The sequence below is a fragment of the Trachinotus anak genome, unplaced genomic scaffold, assembly GCF_046630095.1.
Source record: "Trachinotus anak isolate AG129_WGS33_773 ecotype Australia unplaced genomic scaffold, CSIRO_AGI_Tana_v1 ptg000005l, whole genome shotgun sequence".
NCBI lineage: Eukaryota > Metazoa > Chordata > Actinopteri > Carangiformes > Carangidae > Trachinotus > Trachinotus anak.
The window spans coordinates 1,404,310-1,421,325 of record NW_027273856.1 but is presented as its reverse complement, the minus strand read 5'-3'; the positions used below and the strand labels follow the sequence as shown (position 1 = coordinate 1,421,325).

The 17,016-nt window shown below is 42.1% G+C and overlaps 2 protein-coding genes across 4 annotated transcripts in view; both read left to right on the top strand.

Annotated features, from left to right (window-relative positions):
• adgra3 (adhesion G protein-coupled receptor A3) overlaps positions 1-6,511 on the top strand; it is a 30,141-nt gene extending 23,630 nt beyond the window's left edge. Inside the window, exons 11-19 of the mRNA XM_071477621.1 lie at positions 241-399; positions 493-660; positions 865-1,072; positions 1,278-1,486; positions 1,839-1,963; positions 2,389-2,512; positions 3,105-3,250; positions 3,906-4,001; positions 4,700-6,511. Of these exons, the coding sequence (XP_071333722.1) occupies positions 241-399; positions 493-660; positions 865-1,072; positions 1,278-1,486; positions 1,839-1,963; positions 2,389-2,512; positions 3,105-3,250; positions 3,906-4,001; positions 4,700-6,146 (2,682 nt within the window). The 3' untranslated portion in view covers positions 6,147-6,511. The remainder of the gene's footprint in view (positions 1-240; positions 400-492; positions 661-864; positions 1,073-1,277; positions 1,487-1,838; positions 1,964-2,388; positions 2,513-3,104; positions 3,251-3,905; positions 4,002-4,699) is intronic.
• A 5,805-nt stretch (positions 6,512-12,316) lies between these two features.
• Positions 12,317-17,016, top strand: part of kcnip4a (potassium voltage-gated channel interacting protein 4a) — a 125,978-nt gene continuing 121,278 nt past the window's right edge. The window contains exon 1 of one of the 3 annotated variants that reach the window (XM_071477615.1): positions 12,317-12,570. In XM_071477615.1, coding sequence (XP_071333716.1) covers positions 12,332-12,570 — 239 coding nt within the window. In that variant the 5' untranslated portion in view covers positions 12,317-12,331. The remainder of the gene's footprint in view (positions 12,571-17,016) is intronic. The other 2 variants (XM_071477619.1, XM_071477616.1) reach the window with 2 other exon arrangements.

Here is a 17,016-nt window from a genome sequence, read left to right as displayed (position 1 = left end):
TGTTTCCAATAGTCATTTAACTACGACATGAGCCATGTCAAGCATCTCCTCAAGCATGTGTTTAGTGCGGCTTGATAAAAACAAGATGCTGGTGGAACACATTCAATTTTCTTCTGTTTCCACTCAAGTAAACTAGAGAATGTCATGTTGAGCTGCTGCTAAGTCAATGTTGGTGTTTCTTTTTTTTTAATGTATCTTGCCTTTGTGTGTGCATTCACTTGTGCCACTGTTGTCTCCCAGCTAGGTGAGGTGATGGTGAGCATGGCCAGCAACTTGATGCTGGCCGATGAGAGGGTGCTGTGGATGGCTCAGCGGGAAGCCATGGCCTGCTCCCGCATCATCACCTGCCTCCAGAAGATCGCCGTCTACCGCCTGGCGACAGCGCAAGCTTTCTCCCTGGTTAGTCTCACCAACAATATTCTCTCATGTTGCGCTTTAACATTTTGCTTTGAGGACTTATGTCATCATTCACTGTATGTGTGGTCCTTCCAGACGTCCCCTAACATCGCACTGGAGGCCCACACTGTCAGGGCCAACGACTGGAACGGCATGACCTGCATGTTGTTCCAGAGGCCCAGCCCCGAGCGGACACCCAGCCAGGACCGCCAGCTCACCTTCAAATGCAACACCACCAGCTCCTTCTCCAGCATCCTTCACAAGGTCAGCTCCTGCCAGAGATAATTATGGTTTGCTAGCACTATCATTAGGGTGGGGTTGAGTGTGGGGTTTGGTTTTGATTGCATCATGTAAGCACTTAAAACAAAAATCCTCACATGCCTAACATAATCAAAACAAAACTGAAAAATCAACTGAAAATTGAAAATTTTTTTTTTTTTCACTTCATTGTATGTTTTGTCCCCGTAGAGCACCATTGTGGAGGCATCCCTGCAGCTTCCTCAGTCTCTCTTTTCCCAGGCTGCAGTCCCTGGGCAGGCAGAGGACACAGTCTACAAGCTCCACCTACTGGGCTTCCGCAACGGCAAGTTTTTTCCCTCCACTGGCAACTCCTCCCAACTGGCTGATGGAGGGAAGAGGAGGAGTGTGGCTGCACCTGTCATCATGGCCAAGATAGGTGAGTCATTATGTTCTGGTGTAGTCACAAATGTTTGATATGTAGAAATCTGAAAATATTGTTGACACATAAAGCAACTGAAACTTAACAGCATGAGAAGAAACAAATGTGGTTCAACTAGGACACATCATCGCACAATAAAATGAAAACTTGAAAGCGGTGTTTCTGCTTATTCTGATACCCATGTTTCTGTTTCGTGGATCAGACGGCATGTCCCTGCATGTCCTGCGGACCCCTGTTAACATCACCCTGCGGCGGTTTGCCCGCGGCTCAGACGCTGTGTCTGCCTGCTGGAACCTCAGCCTGGTGGGAGGTCAGGGAGGATGGCAGAGTGACGGCTGCCGCATCCTGGGCCATCATGACAATTTCACCACCATATCCTGTAACTCCCTTGGCAACTATGGCCTGCTCATGGTAGGACATTTGATTGGGCTGTTCCTCCTTGTTATCATGTGATCATTGGTACGTTTGGGGAGTGGCAAAGCAGCAGTTTGGATGGCCTATTGTATGAATTTAAGTTATAATAACTAATCCTTTTTTCATTTTTTTTTATATAAAGCACTTAAAGGATGATACAGTACACCACTGCATCTCCATTCATGCTGCCTCCTAGTGGCCCATAAGCTGTGTCTACAAAAGTGTTTGACACACTGCCTCTGGCACTTTGTGGTTCCCTATAATCATTATAATTCATGGGTTTTGACATATATTGATGTGACATAATAACATTACATAACCTGTGGACCTCACCTCATCTATCTTGCAGGATCTCAGCACTATTGAGTATTTTTCTCCCGGTATCCAGCCCCTGCACCCAGTCATCTACGCCACTACTATTATACTCCTCCTCTGTCTGCTCACTATTATTATTAGCTACATCTACCATCACAGGTAAGATTAAGCTTTTACCTGCTGTTGTTATGAAATTTATGTTTTGCTAGTTTTTCATATTCACTTACACAGCACGGTTTTTACCCCCATTAATTTCTACTTACAAACTCTCCCCTTTCCCCTTTTGCTTAATTCTATTTCTAATCTAAATAGCTAATTAATGTAGTTGTATAGAATGGAAATGTCTGTTCTAAACAAACGGAAGAATTAAAACTAGCTTGAGAATATTGGGATCTTGAGACTCATTATGTTGGTGTCAAAAAGAGACTATGGCCTGAGGTTTACTGTTGATGATCAGAGAGGATCAGCATGAAGATAATTGTTGATTGACATTATGAAAATGATAATACTGTAGTATCTTGATACACAGAACCAACACCTGTCTGTGTTAATTCTGTGATGTATTGTATGTTTTTTCCTTCCAGGTCTGTACGAGTGAGCCGCAAGTTTTGGCACATGTTGGTCAACCTCTGCTTCCACATGTCCCTCACCTGCGGGGTCTTTGTTGGTGGTATCAATCAGATACGCTACGCAAGCGTCTGCCAAGCAGTGAGTATACACCACCCGCACACCTCCAGCACACGTGCTGCGTCTGCTTTCCCCCTGCAAACTTAAATCGTCAGCAGTCAAAAATGAACAAGTGCTTTGGATGTTTTCAAGGGGAAAAAAGTTGAAAAAGTTGCCTTTGGCAAAGTTCACTCCACTCATAAAACTGGTGGAAACGCAGTAAAAGATACACAGAAAGATACAGTTGATCATTTCCATGGCTAGAGGCAATCCTACACCTCCCCTCATGGTGTGTGGTGCACAGAGACACATTCATTTTTCATTGCACAAAGTACCTGGATGAAGAATTTTTGCAGAGAACTTTTTGTTTATTTATTTAATCCCTTCTGGCACAAAGCTAAATCTCATAAGGAGATTTTTCAGCTCAGGCTGATGATGACATACACAGTTGAAAATTGCTCAAGGATCATAATGCCATTTTAAACACTCCTATCAACTGCATTCCAACATTTTTATCTGTACTGGTGAAACCATAAAACACAACAGGAGCAGTTAATCATTCTTATGAAAGAGAGGGATTGCATTTCATTTGGTCTAGTAAATATCACCCATATAATGGTGCAACTTCTTCTAGGTGGGTATCTTGCTGCACTATTCTACTCTGGCTACAGCTCTGTGGGTGGGTGTGACTGCACGCAACATCTACAAACAGGTGACACGCAAGGCCAAGCGCTATGAAGAGCTGGACGAGCCACCGCCGCCACCACGACCCATGCTGAGGTATGCCTAAATAAACAGAAAAAAAAGTTTCTGAGTTGCATTTGGCAGTATTGCGCATTGACACCTCCAACTGTGAGGTAAAAACTGTGAACTTTGTTTATCAGACATCATATAATATGTCAGTAAACTGCATGTAGTACTCTCATGTTAACTCTGCCTTTCTGTGACACTTAATCTGAAACACCACCAAAGGAATTTGATCTAGTGTTGTTAATTACAGTTTTCAGTCTTGATTTGCTACTGTATCTATTCACACCTTGTCATTTTAATCTTAAATGTGTTTGTTTCTTTTGTAGGTTAGTTAATTCACAGCAGACTGACTCAAACATCTGTGCTTATATCGTCCTTATAAGCATGTCCCACTATTTATAATGTCAGTATATAGCAGACTTCAGTGTGGGTTCTAACTGTTCTCAAAAATTTATTTTTTTTTAGGTTTGTGGGAGATGCATTTGGTATAATCAGGAAGTGTGTGTGATTAGCAGGCACCATTTGTAACGTCATGAGTGGCCGTGTTTGTCGGTGAAACAGCCACATGGTGTCAGTGTTAGGGCCTGAAATACCACTGGACTTCTGTGTCCAGTCCGTGCCCACTTGTCATCCTACCAAACAGAAGGACTAAAACAGAACTACCTCTCTGTGCTTTCTCCAAAAGATTCTACTTAATCGGCGGAGGGATACCCATCATTGTCTGTGGAATCACTGCAGCAGCTAACATCAAAAACTACGGAAGCCGGAGCAATGCACCATAGTAAGTCGTCCCTGTATAGAAAGCAATTAAAGCTCCTATTCCACACTCTGTGCTCACGGAAATGCTGTGTCATTCTATCAGGACAACAGCATTTAATAAGGAAGCTTCTGAGCCCATGAGATCTTTTACATTCTGTCCTCAGGAGGAATTGGCTTAATGATCAACCGGCCAGACTGTGTTGCTTTAGTAAATAATGGATATTTTTATGAGGGTAGGAAAAGTTTATTCCCTGAAGTTCTGATTATGGAGGCCTATTAATGGCGTGTGCATCCAAGCAACAAGCAACTGCTGCCAGTTTAGAGCAAGCTCCTCCACCCCCCACTCTACACTGGCAGCTGTTTAGATTGTGCAATGTGGCTGACTAATTGAGAAATCTGGACCCGTATCTGTCTCAAGTCTTTGGAGTTTAATTAATTTCTTGCAACCAAGATGAATCCAGCCTGTGTTATTAAATGTAATGGGACAGTTACTGTAAAAACTAGATGCTAAAGTTTTTCAGAGTCATTTTAATTTTGTGGAGTAAAATAATGATGGTGACAGATTAAGATGGGTAGAAGAAGTATTGCTTTAATGAGCACTCTTGGCAGTTTGGAAGTACTATATAATTCCAAGTTATTGCTAAAAGATGATCTTGATGTAATTGGAAAAATCTTGAAAGCAGCATGTTTGATTGGTGTTGTCTGTCTATCTCTTTCTAGTTGCTGGATGGCATGGGAGCCCAGCATCGGGGCTTTTTACGGGCCAGTAGGATTCATCATTTTTGTGGATTGCATGTACTTCCTCAGCATCCTGCTCCAGTTGCGGCGCCACCCTGAGCGCCGTTATGAGCTTAAGGAGCCGACCGAAGAGCAGCAGCATCTGGCTTCAGCCAGCACGGAGGCCGGGCCAGATGGTTCCCGCAGCCACTGCCATCCCCTCACCCTCCAGCTCCAGCCTCACGAGGCCTCGTCCTCCATAATGTCTGCTCCCCACACCGTGCCCCTGTCTGCTCTGGAGAATGAGCACACCTTTTCTGCCCAGCTGATGGGCGCAGCGGGGGCATTAGGGCTGTACGCAGCTCTCTGGGTGTTCGGTGCCATGGCTGTATCACAGGACCACCCCTATGACTTGGCTTTTACCTGCTTGTTTGGGGTGGCTGCACTGGCACTGGGGGCATTCATGGTGGCACATCACTGTGTCAACAGACAGGATATGAGGCGCTATTGGTCCCAGGCTTGTTGCTCTGGGAGGCGAGCCTACTCAGCACAGGAGGACGTCCTTCTGCCTCAGCCAGACGTGGCAATGACATCCACAGCAGGATCTGCTAATAAGGCAGATGGGGAGTCAACAAAGTGTGGCCACAGCAGTGCAGACTCTTCCTACACAAATAAGAGCGCACCAAGCATGCGCAACTCCGCCCATGGCAGCAAGCTGACCAATCTACATGCAGAGGCCGCTCAGTGCAAGTCCACCTCAGCACCTGTAACAGCTAACGGTACAGCCGTTCTGGACAACAGCCTGACTGAGCATTCACTAGACAATGAAATTAAAATGCACGTCGCACCAGTCGAGGTGCAGTTCCGCCCAATGAACAACATCAACAATCCAACAGCTGCTACTAACGGACACACAAGCAGGCATCACAAAAACAGAGCACGAGCACACAGAGCAAGTCGTCTGACTGTATTGCGAGAGTACGCCTACGACGTGCCAACCAGCGTGGAAGGCAGCGTGCAGGGTGCCCCCCACAGGCGGCATCACCATTACGATGTAGCAGCACGCAATAGCCGACGGGCAGCCTACATGGCCTACAGGGAGCGGCATCAGAGCCAGCTGCAGCAGGACAGCAGTGACAGCGCAAGCCTGCCACGCCGTTCTCGCTTCTCAGAGAAAGGTGGCGGCAGCACCTTGGGAAACGGGACAATGGTGACTGTAGAGACTGAGCATGTCCCTGCTACTGCAGGGTCAAGCTCAGGTAAAGACTCCGGTCCTGTAAAGCAGCCCAGCAGCACAGAACTAGAAAGCCAGCCCAAGTCATATGGGCTCAACCTTGACACTCAAAATGGTGGGACACTTAAAGAAAATGGTCAAGCAGTGCCTTTAATCAGCACAGAGAGTGCAGCCAGCATCAAGACCGGCCTGTGGAAACATGAAACTACTGTGTAGCGACGGTTTCCGTCCTAAAGACTGCATAGTTGTATGCTCTCTTTAAACTGTGAAATGTCTTTTTTTTTTTTTTTTTTTTCGATTGTACATTTCTTTCTTGGAAAAAGAGTCCTTTGAAAATAATTATTGGAAAAAAAGGCTAGCCACATTTTTGCCACTGAATTGTCTTTGTAGATATGTTTTTGTAAATGGTCTATTTTTATAACTTTTAATCCAACTCCTTTATTGCATTAGAGAGTTCTGTAAATGAAACTGCATGGTCTGAGCTGTGGCCCTGTGCATACACTTACCTTGGGGCTTTTTTTTCCCATTTTCTAGTATGTCCCAACAATAATAAAACAAAAGTTCCATTTACCTAATTAAAAGTTTTCATTCTTGTGATAACACCCACAGTCTCCCCTCTTGGGTCTCTGCAGCCAGTGCAAAGGTGAGTCAGAGCTGTTGTGTTTCCAAGAATTATTCTTGCTGACAATATATGACAAGCTGGTAATTGGGTTTTTCACTGACCTTCAGGTGGCCTCAGGTTCCTTTCTCCACAGCGGAGCAGCACTTTAATTGCGACTGACTGTGGCTGTGGGCTCTGTAGGTGTTTTCTCCCTGCCTGCTGGCAGATTTGATGAGTGCACTATACATTCTGGGCTCCTGCTGACTTGATGCCCAGGCTGTGATTGACAGCTGACTCACAGGGCAAGTGAAGCTGTCACGAGAAGAAAAGATAATGAGAGAAGTGTATCTTCTTCCTCCTCTACCTCTTTCCATTCTCTGTCTCCTCCACAGCCGACAGCTGGAACCGGAGTCCCACTCACAGCTTGACATCGTTGTTGGGGAGAGAGAATATAACAGAGTATGATTTGACTGCTGACTACTCTGGAGATAGATTAGTATCACTTTTTGCTGAGTGAATGCCATGTATCTTACTTTGCGGCTGTTGGCACAGCCGCAGACAGTTCAAGTTTGACATTGTGAGTAAAGATTTATTCATATAGCACCTTTCAAAACAAATATTGCAGAGTGCTTCACATGTAAAAGAAAGGCATCTAACAGTATGACAGTAATCAAGGTGTAAGGACAGAAGCAGGAACTGGTTTGATATGTGTGTTCAAAAGCTGCAGGGGCTTTTGAGCACGATTGGGGTCTGTAATGTGGACCTCCTGTTTTATCCTCATTCAATTTGAGAAAATTATGAAATGTTTGAAATTACTTAGATTTTCATGTCTCACTGACACATAGAGCTGAGTGTCATTTGCGTAAAAATAAGATGTATGTAAACATCAAATTAAAAAAGCCGAGTGGTAACAGAAAAGAGAATAGGTCCAAGTATGGGAAACAGTTTATTTTATTTATTAAATAAGGCAAATACTACATATTACAAGTGAGTCATCTTTACAGCATGCCACTAACTCACCATCTTGAATTTTGAAGGTCATGCTGAAACATTTTTCAGCGCTTAAAAATTGATCAGTAAGTATCATCCCAGTCACAGACGAAGCAGCAGCAGACAGCACAGCTCCAATAGCTCTAATTTTTCATTAATGGCATATTAATAAAACGCATATTTCACTCAGGCTGAGATATATTGCCAAGCTGTCTTGGATGTGACAAATTATAATAAGACTTTTGAATTATGTAGAGAGCAGTTATGCCTTGATTAGTGGCAGCCTCTCTGATTCCCTTGAGGCATAGAAAGAGTGATCTTCAAATAATCGCCAAGGTTCTTTCGCACTGCCATCTGTTATAAAGTTCATCTAAGGTTGTCACAGCGAGGCAAGAATGACAATCGGAAGATGTTTGTGCTGCATGACGGGAGAAAAAAAAAAAGCTCATCAAGGCAAATAAAGTGATAGTATCTCTGCTTTAAGATCACAGGGACACCTTGGGCAGAAATCGATAATAAATTAAGATAAAACAAATTAAGTCATTTAGATCTTTTCTTGGTCTCATTCAGGAGTCTTGAGGTTAGATTACGCACCTCAGAAATAATAAAAGTCAGGGAATCACATTCAAGCACCCAAAGCATCCATTGCAGATAAACAGTCTATTTTCAGACACAGCGATGATCCTTCCAACATATCGTGTATACTTTTCCACCCAGTTTCCCCTCGGTGTGCTCTGTGGAGCATATCTTGAGCACAATTCCTTACCAGGAGGCCCAGCGACGACCAACATCAGACAAGTGATGTGTGGTTTACAATCACTGCTCGTGGCGCCTGGAGAAAGCATCTGGCTCTGTTGCCACTGGAATGAAGATTGATACTTTGGAGAAAGTGGAGCCATCTGACTGTGCTGATTGTAATTAGGTGGCTCTGGCTGTCCAGGGGAACCAAAATATTTTTTACCTGCAGTGTGCTAATCACCCCAAAACCTCCCAGGCCTGACATATAGATGAAAGCATAATCAGCATCCGGGGTTTGAGATGATCGTTGTCACTGTCAAGCAGCTGTCTGCAGAGATAATGGGTGAAGTTATGAAGTTTATGCGGACGTTATTCACACATGAGGCAAAGTTACATCAGTATGCGAGTTGTTTCTGTGCTAAAGTCAGGGCTTTTGCAAATGTTTGCATTTAAACATTTGGAAATGCAAAACATACAGTTACATAATACTGCACAACTTTCTTTTTTATGACAAATTCATGTTTATTGGGGTGACACTGACAGTCGTCCTTCACATTACAGGGATATGCTGACATTATTAATATTAATTGCTAATGTTTTTCCATCAGAAAATGTTCATATTTGATGAATGTGATGTTTGCACATCATTTTCTCAAAAAATGGCTTAGTCACATCCTCGCTGAAGCTCAACGCATTTGGCTGTCAGAGAATAAGTATTTTGCAATGCTGATGGTGCTGAAGAGGCATTTGTGTATCTGATTTTTAAAAAAAAGAAAGTGAAAACTGAAATTCAGAGAGAGGGAAAAGGAGACTGTTTCAAAGTTTCGACCTAGCATTCAGTTGGTGTTTTCAGGGGTCAAACACTCAAGTTTGATTTTAGCTTCTGCTGATGTCCACTTCAAAGGCCTTGTTCTTGTGCTGTGTCTTTAATATGGATGATCAAATGCTCTCAGTATAGCCTCATCGCTTGTATTTCTTTTTTGCACTTGGGTCATACAAGTTTCAAGCTCGCACTTTACAGACATCTCAAAGACAAAAAACTGAAAATGCAGAGGCTGTTACTTCTCTTTAATACTGTCTTTGGTAACAATAGATGAATATGTTCTCATAGTGACTTTGTGTCATTTAGTCTTGAGGTGTCTAAAAGGGTTCCTGGCAGAACATGTACCTGTGAGTGCCATTTTAAATCATGGTGTTGCAAATCAAGAATATGCCTGTCAGCGGCTGCACTGTAATTTGCTCTGCAATTTCCACCTCATAATTGAGTTTTTCCTTATATTGTGGAGTGCCAAAGAATTCAGCATTAACCCACAGTGGTATTTATAGAACTGGAAGATATTTAATTGAGATGTTATGTCCAGTTTTTAATTGTATGTTTGGTGATGGAACGTAGTATTGAGACCTTGTGCAAAGCAAGATAAAAACAAACTTTGGGCAGCATCAGATACATTTTCCAGACTGATATCCATGCACACTTCAATTACATGCTAAAATAATCTATTTATTGTCTATAAGAGTTAAAACAAAGTTCACGGCTGATCCATTCAGATGCGTTTTTGTTTTTAATACTCTGACTTAATTTTTCTCCCTATAATTATTCCTATGATTATTAGGAAAAAATGAGGGTCCGCCACTCTCCAATGCCATTTTCCATCTTTTTTCATCAAGATGTCACCTAATGATGACATCAAGCCATCTGCAGTGCTCTCACCCCCATGTGCTGGCAGACCTGTGCTCTCATTAATGCCCTCACATTGCCATCCATCTACCTGTGCCGGTCTGTCTGAGCACATTTTGGCTTCATCGTTCTGTCCAGGTGCTCTGTTATTTATAGGCACCTCAAAACCAGTATCAGTCATTGTTCACAGTGACAGTCGCAGACCGTAGCCCCCTCGCACATGACGCACTCACACACACAACTCGGGAATTGAAGGTTGTCTGTTGGAATGCATTTGTCTGGTCTGCGCACTGTTGGGCTGTAAATCAGGCTGTAAGCACATGTGGGTGAGAATTTCAAACTAAAAGCCAATGCAATCGAGATTTTATGGGATTTATTTGTGTTAAAGAGGCTTTTATTTTTGCTTTTTTAATGCAAAATTGAAAATTTTGGCAATCCACAAACACATCTTGAGAACAAAACCTCAGACAGTTTTTATTTCAGTTAATTTTAGCTAGACTATGGCCCCCTGTGTTGAAGCGCCATTTACTATGCACCTCTCACCCCGACCAATACCTGCTTTGATGAATCACTGACAGTTTATAAAGCTCCTGGACTCCCTTTTATTTTCATAAATCTGCTAAACTATATGAAACATGTGAGCACCGGGTGCATACTTTCCTCTTTCATCAGCCGCATGTGATTCATGTATATTCCAGAAATAAATATGCCTAAAAATACTCATTACGCCACGGTTCAAAGAAGGTGTACTCATCAGAATCATTTAACGGTGAAGCTCCTGTATTTGAGTGTCAGCTATTTTCCTTAATACCTGCTGAGCAAAGGGCCTCTTGTTTTATGATTTGTCTAAAGCTGTCGACTGCATTTTAACTCAGCTGTGTGTGGCTTTTATAGTGTGACAGAAAACTCTATCCTTTGTGGTATTCTTGGAAGACAGCTTAAGAATCCTTTGCAAACTCTCTCTCTCTCTTTGCTGCCGTGAAACAGATGAGCTCTGTTGTTAAAATTCTTCAAATCTTCAAAATAGCTGACAGGTCTCAGCTTGCTGAGAATCGTACTGATTTATTTTGGGTGTATCTTTTTATTGTAGGCATCATTGTTGGCTGTTTTATTGTGCAGCTACAGTATGTGTGGAAAGTCTCCATTTAACTCTTACTGCTCTATTTATAGACATACTGTTCTGTCCAACAGCTGATATACGGTCCATGCTGTACTTTGTTTGCATGCAAGGAAAAGAAGAAAAGAGGGAGAGTGAATACTGTGCATTGAAATAGATGACTTCTCTCGTGTTTGTGTGGATTTGTCTGCGGCAGCATCCTGAGGTGTCTAAATTGTTTGTGGTGAGTTGGGAAAGTGAAGAAATTGATGATGAAAACACTGTGAAAGACCCCTGATGATCCCTGAACCACACTTTGGGAACCACTTCTTAAAAGTTTTATATAGCCTATGATTTGCCAAACAAACCACACTGTAAAAGAGACGCCATAGATTCATCTTATGCCAGTGGATGGAATTGCTACAGTATGATTGGAACCATATGTGCAGCATGTGGTTCTGAGATCCTGACAGACAATGATTTGACCATCTGGTATGTGGACTCCAGAACATTATATTAATGTCTCCTCCACTTTTCTGCAGGTTTTTGGAACCTGGCTGCAGGGATTTGTTCCCATTTAGCCACATCAGGGCAGGCGCTGATACTGGGTGATAAGGCCTGGCTCCAAGTCCTCCCAAAGGAATTAGATGGGGTTATGGTCAGGGCTCTTGCTTGCTCCAGACTCACAGAAAACAATTTCCAGATAGCAATGCATGCTGTAGCTTTAACATTTCACCGAACTAAAATTAAATGGTGTAGCCCAAACTTAACTCCCAGCATTTGTCTTTTACACAGTCTTCTGTATTTTATTTATTTATTTATTTATTCTTTGGGCCTGTCACACTATCTAATCAATATGTTATATGTTAGCATTTGTGTACTACGTTATCTTACATATGTTTGTTATTTATAGCTTGTCATACTACACAGTACATGGTGGGACTTATAGAAGCCCTATAGAAAGACCTTCACACACACTGAATCCTATAATCATTCAGTCACAATAAATGAACAAATAAAAATAATTAAAATACATAATAATTCACGGTTTACGGCTTAATTTGATATATTTATAATATAATAAGACTAATATTTGTTATCATTATTGAATCTGCCGATTCTGCTGATTTTTCATTTTATTTTATCATTTATCTGATTTAATTCATTGATTTTTTTTTTTTTTTTTTTTTTTTGGATGAATTGAGCTTTATTGCTGTCAGTTGATTTCCGGTCGAAACATGAACAACCAATGGCATTTTCCACGCATCCACACCATCGCCATCAGCGCTCACCCACCAATGCTCGCTCCCGCCCGGGATCGCGGGCACGCGAGCAGCGTTGCCTCTCACTGCGAAACTTGGGAGTTGAATGAGCAGCAACTAGTACGAGCCGTCTGCAAGTCACTGCCGACGAGCAGACTCTTTCGGCTGAAAAAAAAAGAAAAGAAAAGAAAAGAAAAGAAAAGAAAAGGCAACAATGGATGCAAAGAGAGTGGAGACCGTGTCTGCCCGGGTGGATGCTGCTGTGTCTTCACCTGGTAGGACAGCGGCCGCATGTTTTGACGCGTTCACCGCTCATTCGGTGGTTCGTGGGTCTGCTCTGGTGCAAACTCCGTGCATGGGGGATGCAATTTAATCTTGCCTTGCTTATTTCTCCATAGTATTTACATGACATAGTGTAGTTCAAAATGTGTGTGATTATTGGACCACTCCTCAATTCGGCCATTTTTGATAGGACTCCAACTTTTGAAGTGTTAGCTTATCAAAACTGCTTCTTTGCATCGGCGTTGCACCAAAGGAGGCGTTAACTAGCAGTGTAATTCAATTGAAAAACTTGACATGTTATGGTAGGCATGTAGTTTCTATCGTGAACGTTTGTTGAAAGGCAACATTAAATTCATATATTTTAAATGGCGCCGTTTTGTTCTCATGCCAAAGTTTAGCCCTGCATGCTTCTGCGACGTTAACTGTTGAGCCATGTCTTGACTTTTGCCTTCTCTTGAAAGGAAAATTTGTGTTTGTTTGATTTATTTTTCATGTAATTTTATTTTTTTTTTAAGCCTTTGGGTTTGTCAGAAATTCAACTGAGCAGCAGCAATTTCTGCTCCTGATTATTGCTGTTTCTGCTGAATGATTTCACTTACAGGACAGTAAACTTTTGTTTTGGAAGGTAAGGTGTAGCAATCCCTCTTGCAGTAAAGGACGTCTTTTTCATGTTTTCTGCCACTGTGGCCTACACTGTGTGCACACAAAACTTTCAAACCCCCTTGTGATAAAAGAATTGGACTAAATGGGCATCAGTAAAAAGCCTATAATGGATCCAGTAGCTCAGATCCTCTCCTGGGTTCCCCCCTCCACAGTACTTGGCCAGCGTTCAGAATAATGATCACTCAGTTATAGTCCATAGGTTTCCCCTCAGGCTGTTCGCTGCCTCTCTCTTCTGCCAGAAGAGCAGTTGACTGCTCATCATTCCTGGCTCAGGTTAGTGTTTTGTTTGCACACCCAATTGACTTCTAATTATTCTGTGATTCATAGCCTCAAGATTTTTAAGCGTATTTGAGCTGTTGCGAGGTATTCATCTAGAACTTAACTCTCCTTTTGAAAATGTTTTATTCAGTTGTGTCTCAGGAATTTTGATTCCCGATTAATAGTCCATACCCGCTGCATGAAGAATGGGAAACATCATTGTAATCAACCACTAAAATAACTTCTATTGATTGGTAAAACTCATGCCAACGACTGAGGGGGCTGGAAGAATCCACATTATGGATGTGGGCACAGAGGACCGAAGTAAGTCAGATGTGGTGAAGACATCTTTCATTTCTCAGTTACATGACACTGCAGGATTAGAGCATAAACACGTAGGTGTTATGCTACTGAATGGCAGTAATTGATGCTCTCTTCCCAAAAATATATTTTTTTATAAAAAAAACACGGATACCTGTTAACTTGGATTTGTACTTGAAAAGTTTGTGTTTTCACTAATTTTTTCCTAGCTGCAAGTTGCTCACTGTCTCTCTTGCCCGCTGTAACAGGCTCTCTTGACTAAGTGTCTCATTATAAATGACACAGTTATACAAGGCTATACAGGGTCAGTCTAGGAGACTAGAGACATGTACATCATTTGTCTCTAGCTTGTATTGGACAGTGTTCTTTCAGTAATCTTGTAGAGAAACTCATGCCGTCAGTCACACTGTATTATTTTTTTTTCTCTATATGCTTCCTTTTCTCAGCTCTCCATCATTTTCTCTCCCCTCACTCTCTAAAGCCCCCACCACTTTGTGAACAGCGGGCAACCACATCATGGTCCCTCCCCAGGGAAATCTTAAAATATAATGATTGCCCAGAAAAAATGCTACAGCCACCCAGCCATGAGTTGATCCTCCCAAGAGCTGCGTCCTTGGTGAAGTGATTCTTTGCATCAGTACCTTGAAGCTCTCTCAGCTCACCATCGCAACTTCAGTCGGTGTCTGCCAACGGCTCCCCTAGACATTTACCTCCTGTACTGCTGTACGCCTGAGTTTCAGATAGACAATACACGAAACACAGCCCCTTAAGGGTTATTGTTCCAATTGAACTACTTTCAGCACCACGGCTAGCTCCGTTTTTTGCACTTCAATAGTTGAAAACAAGATGTGTCCATCAAGAATTCTTTTGGGTGATTAATGTTCCCTCCTTCTTTGAATTATCATAAATAATTATGGTTCAAATTATATATCAAAGGCCTTGGAACAGTGCTTAACAGCATTATGTAATCAAACATAAACAATAAAATTGTGACCATGAGGCATCACTGCATAGCTTCTGAATCAATGCTTCATTTAGTCTGACTTGGATTTAATTGCTTAGCCCTATATTTAGCCAGCTGCATCAATAATATTTTCCAACAGAAGTAATTTATAAACCTAAAAATTTGCAGATAAATGTCAGTCAAGTCATATAAACTGACCAAGCACTTTATTAGGAACACCTCTACACCTGCTTATTCCTTCAATTATCCAATCCACCAATCATGTGGCAGCAGTTCAGTGAATAGAAATCTTGCAGATAAAGATGCAGGAGCTTCACTTAATATCCACATCAAACACCAGAATGTGATCTGAGTGACTTTGACCATGGCATGATTGTTGGTGCCAGACAGGCTGGTTTGAGTGTTTCTGTTCTGAAACTGCTGATCTCCTGGGATTTTCAGGCACAGCAATCTCTGGAGTTTTTCACTTTGAATGGTGTGAAAAACAAAAAAGAATATCTAGTGAGCAGCAGCTCTGCAGATGGAAACACCTTGAAAATGGGCAGACTGGTTGACTCTGACTGAAAAGCTATGGTAACTTAGATAACCACTCTGTACAACTGTGGTGAGCAGAAGAGCTTCACAATGCACAACATGTCGAACCTTGAGGTGGGTGGGCTACAATAGTAGAAGACAGACAGAGCAGAAATCTGAGGCTGCAGTGAACACAGGCTCACCAAAACTGGATAGTTGAAGACTGGAAAAACGTAGCCTGGTCTGATGTCTGTCAGCAGTATGAATCCAAGGACCCAACCTGCCTTGTGTCAACAGTCCAGGCTGGTGGTGGTGTAATGGTATGGTGAATGTTTTACTGACACACTTTGGGCCCTTAATACCAATCAGACATGGATTGAATGCCACAGACTATGTGAGTATTGTTGCTGACCACAGCTCAGTGAACTTCAGTGGCCTCCCCAGTCACAAGATCCGAATCCAGTAGAACCTCTGAGATGTGGGAGAACAGGAGATTGGCAGCATGGATGTGCAGCTGACAAATCTGCAGAAATTATGTAATGCAATCATGTCAGCATGGAACAGAATCTCAAAGGAAAGTTTCCAACATCTTCATCATCCTTTCGTATCCATGCCACAAAGAACTGAGGATGTTTTGAGAGCAAAGGGAGGCCTTACTCAGTGTCAATATGGTGTTCCTAATAAAGTGCTCGGTGTATGTATGTAATCTAAGTATACCAGCAGGGACAACTGCAAACAAATGTGGAGAGTTAAAGGTCTAGACGGTCAGTCTCAATTCAAATCTGCATATGCATGACTTAACAAATTACCCCGAGAACAAACAGGTCTTTCAGAAATAATCAATATTTAGGACTGACTCAGTATTTTAATGTTTGAGCCAGTGAGTTATGTACTTTGGCTTTGATGCAGCCACGTCCAACAGCTCATTTACAGTATTTGTCAATATTACCACTGAGACATTAATATCTCAGCATGGAGTGTACAGAATTTGATAATGATAGTGACAGACATAACTAGTTTTGTGATTCTGCCAGATTCGGCTCACCATTTGAAAATGGGATAAACAATATAGTATCATAACTTCTGGAATATATAAGTTGTCTGGAAAAACACAGACGGTTATTTGCGTGTTGAATGTTTCAGTTATGAAAGTGCAGCACTTGTTCTGGCCGTGTATTGGCATGGAGGGAACCATAGTGTACTTTATCTCTTCTTAGATGTCAGCTTTAAGCTGTTATGGCATAAAGAACTGACTACATGCGGTGTGTGAGTATTTGTGTGTTTTCTCAGCATCTGTCAGCCAGGGGTCCTGAGATCACAGTGAAGCAAAGGTAGAGATTGAAGAAACTGCCCCAAATCTGTCAGACAGTAGAACAGTGTGTTTTAGCTTTTCAGAGGAAAGTTTTGACAGTAAGCAGCTCAGGATGACCTCTATGAGTTTTTTCTGCCAGTTGATATGTTGTTAGATCAAATTACAGACTGTCTAATGGCTTCTAAGTATGAGGCAAAGCTTATACTAATAAACCTACTTAAAGGCAAATTAAGGAGACCCAGAACTGGACCATGTATCCTTCTTAAGGACTTAAACTTTTAGCAGTCTGTCAAGCTTCATAAAAGACTCATTTTGTTCTTTTAATTACAAAAGTAACTGAGACTTTGCCTTGTTTGTACTTCCTGATAAAGAGAAATCTTTTAGAGGTTTGCAGTCAAAAAATTCAGT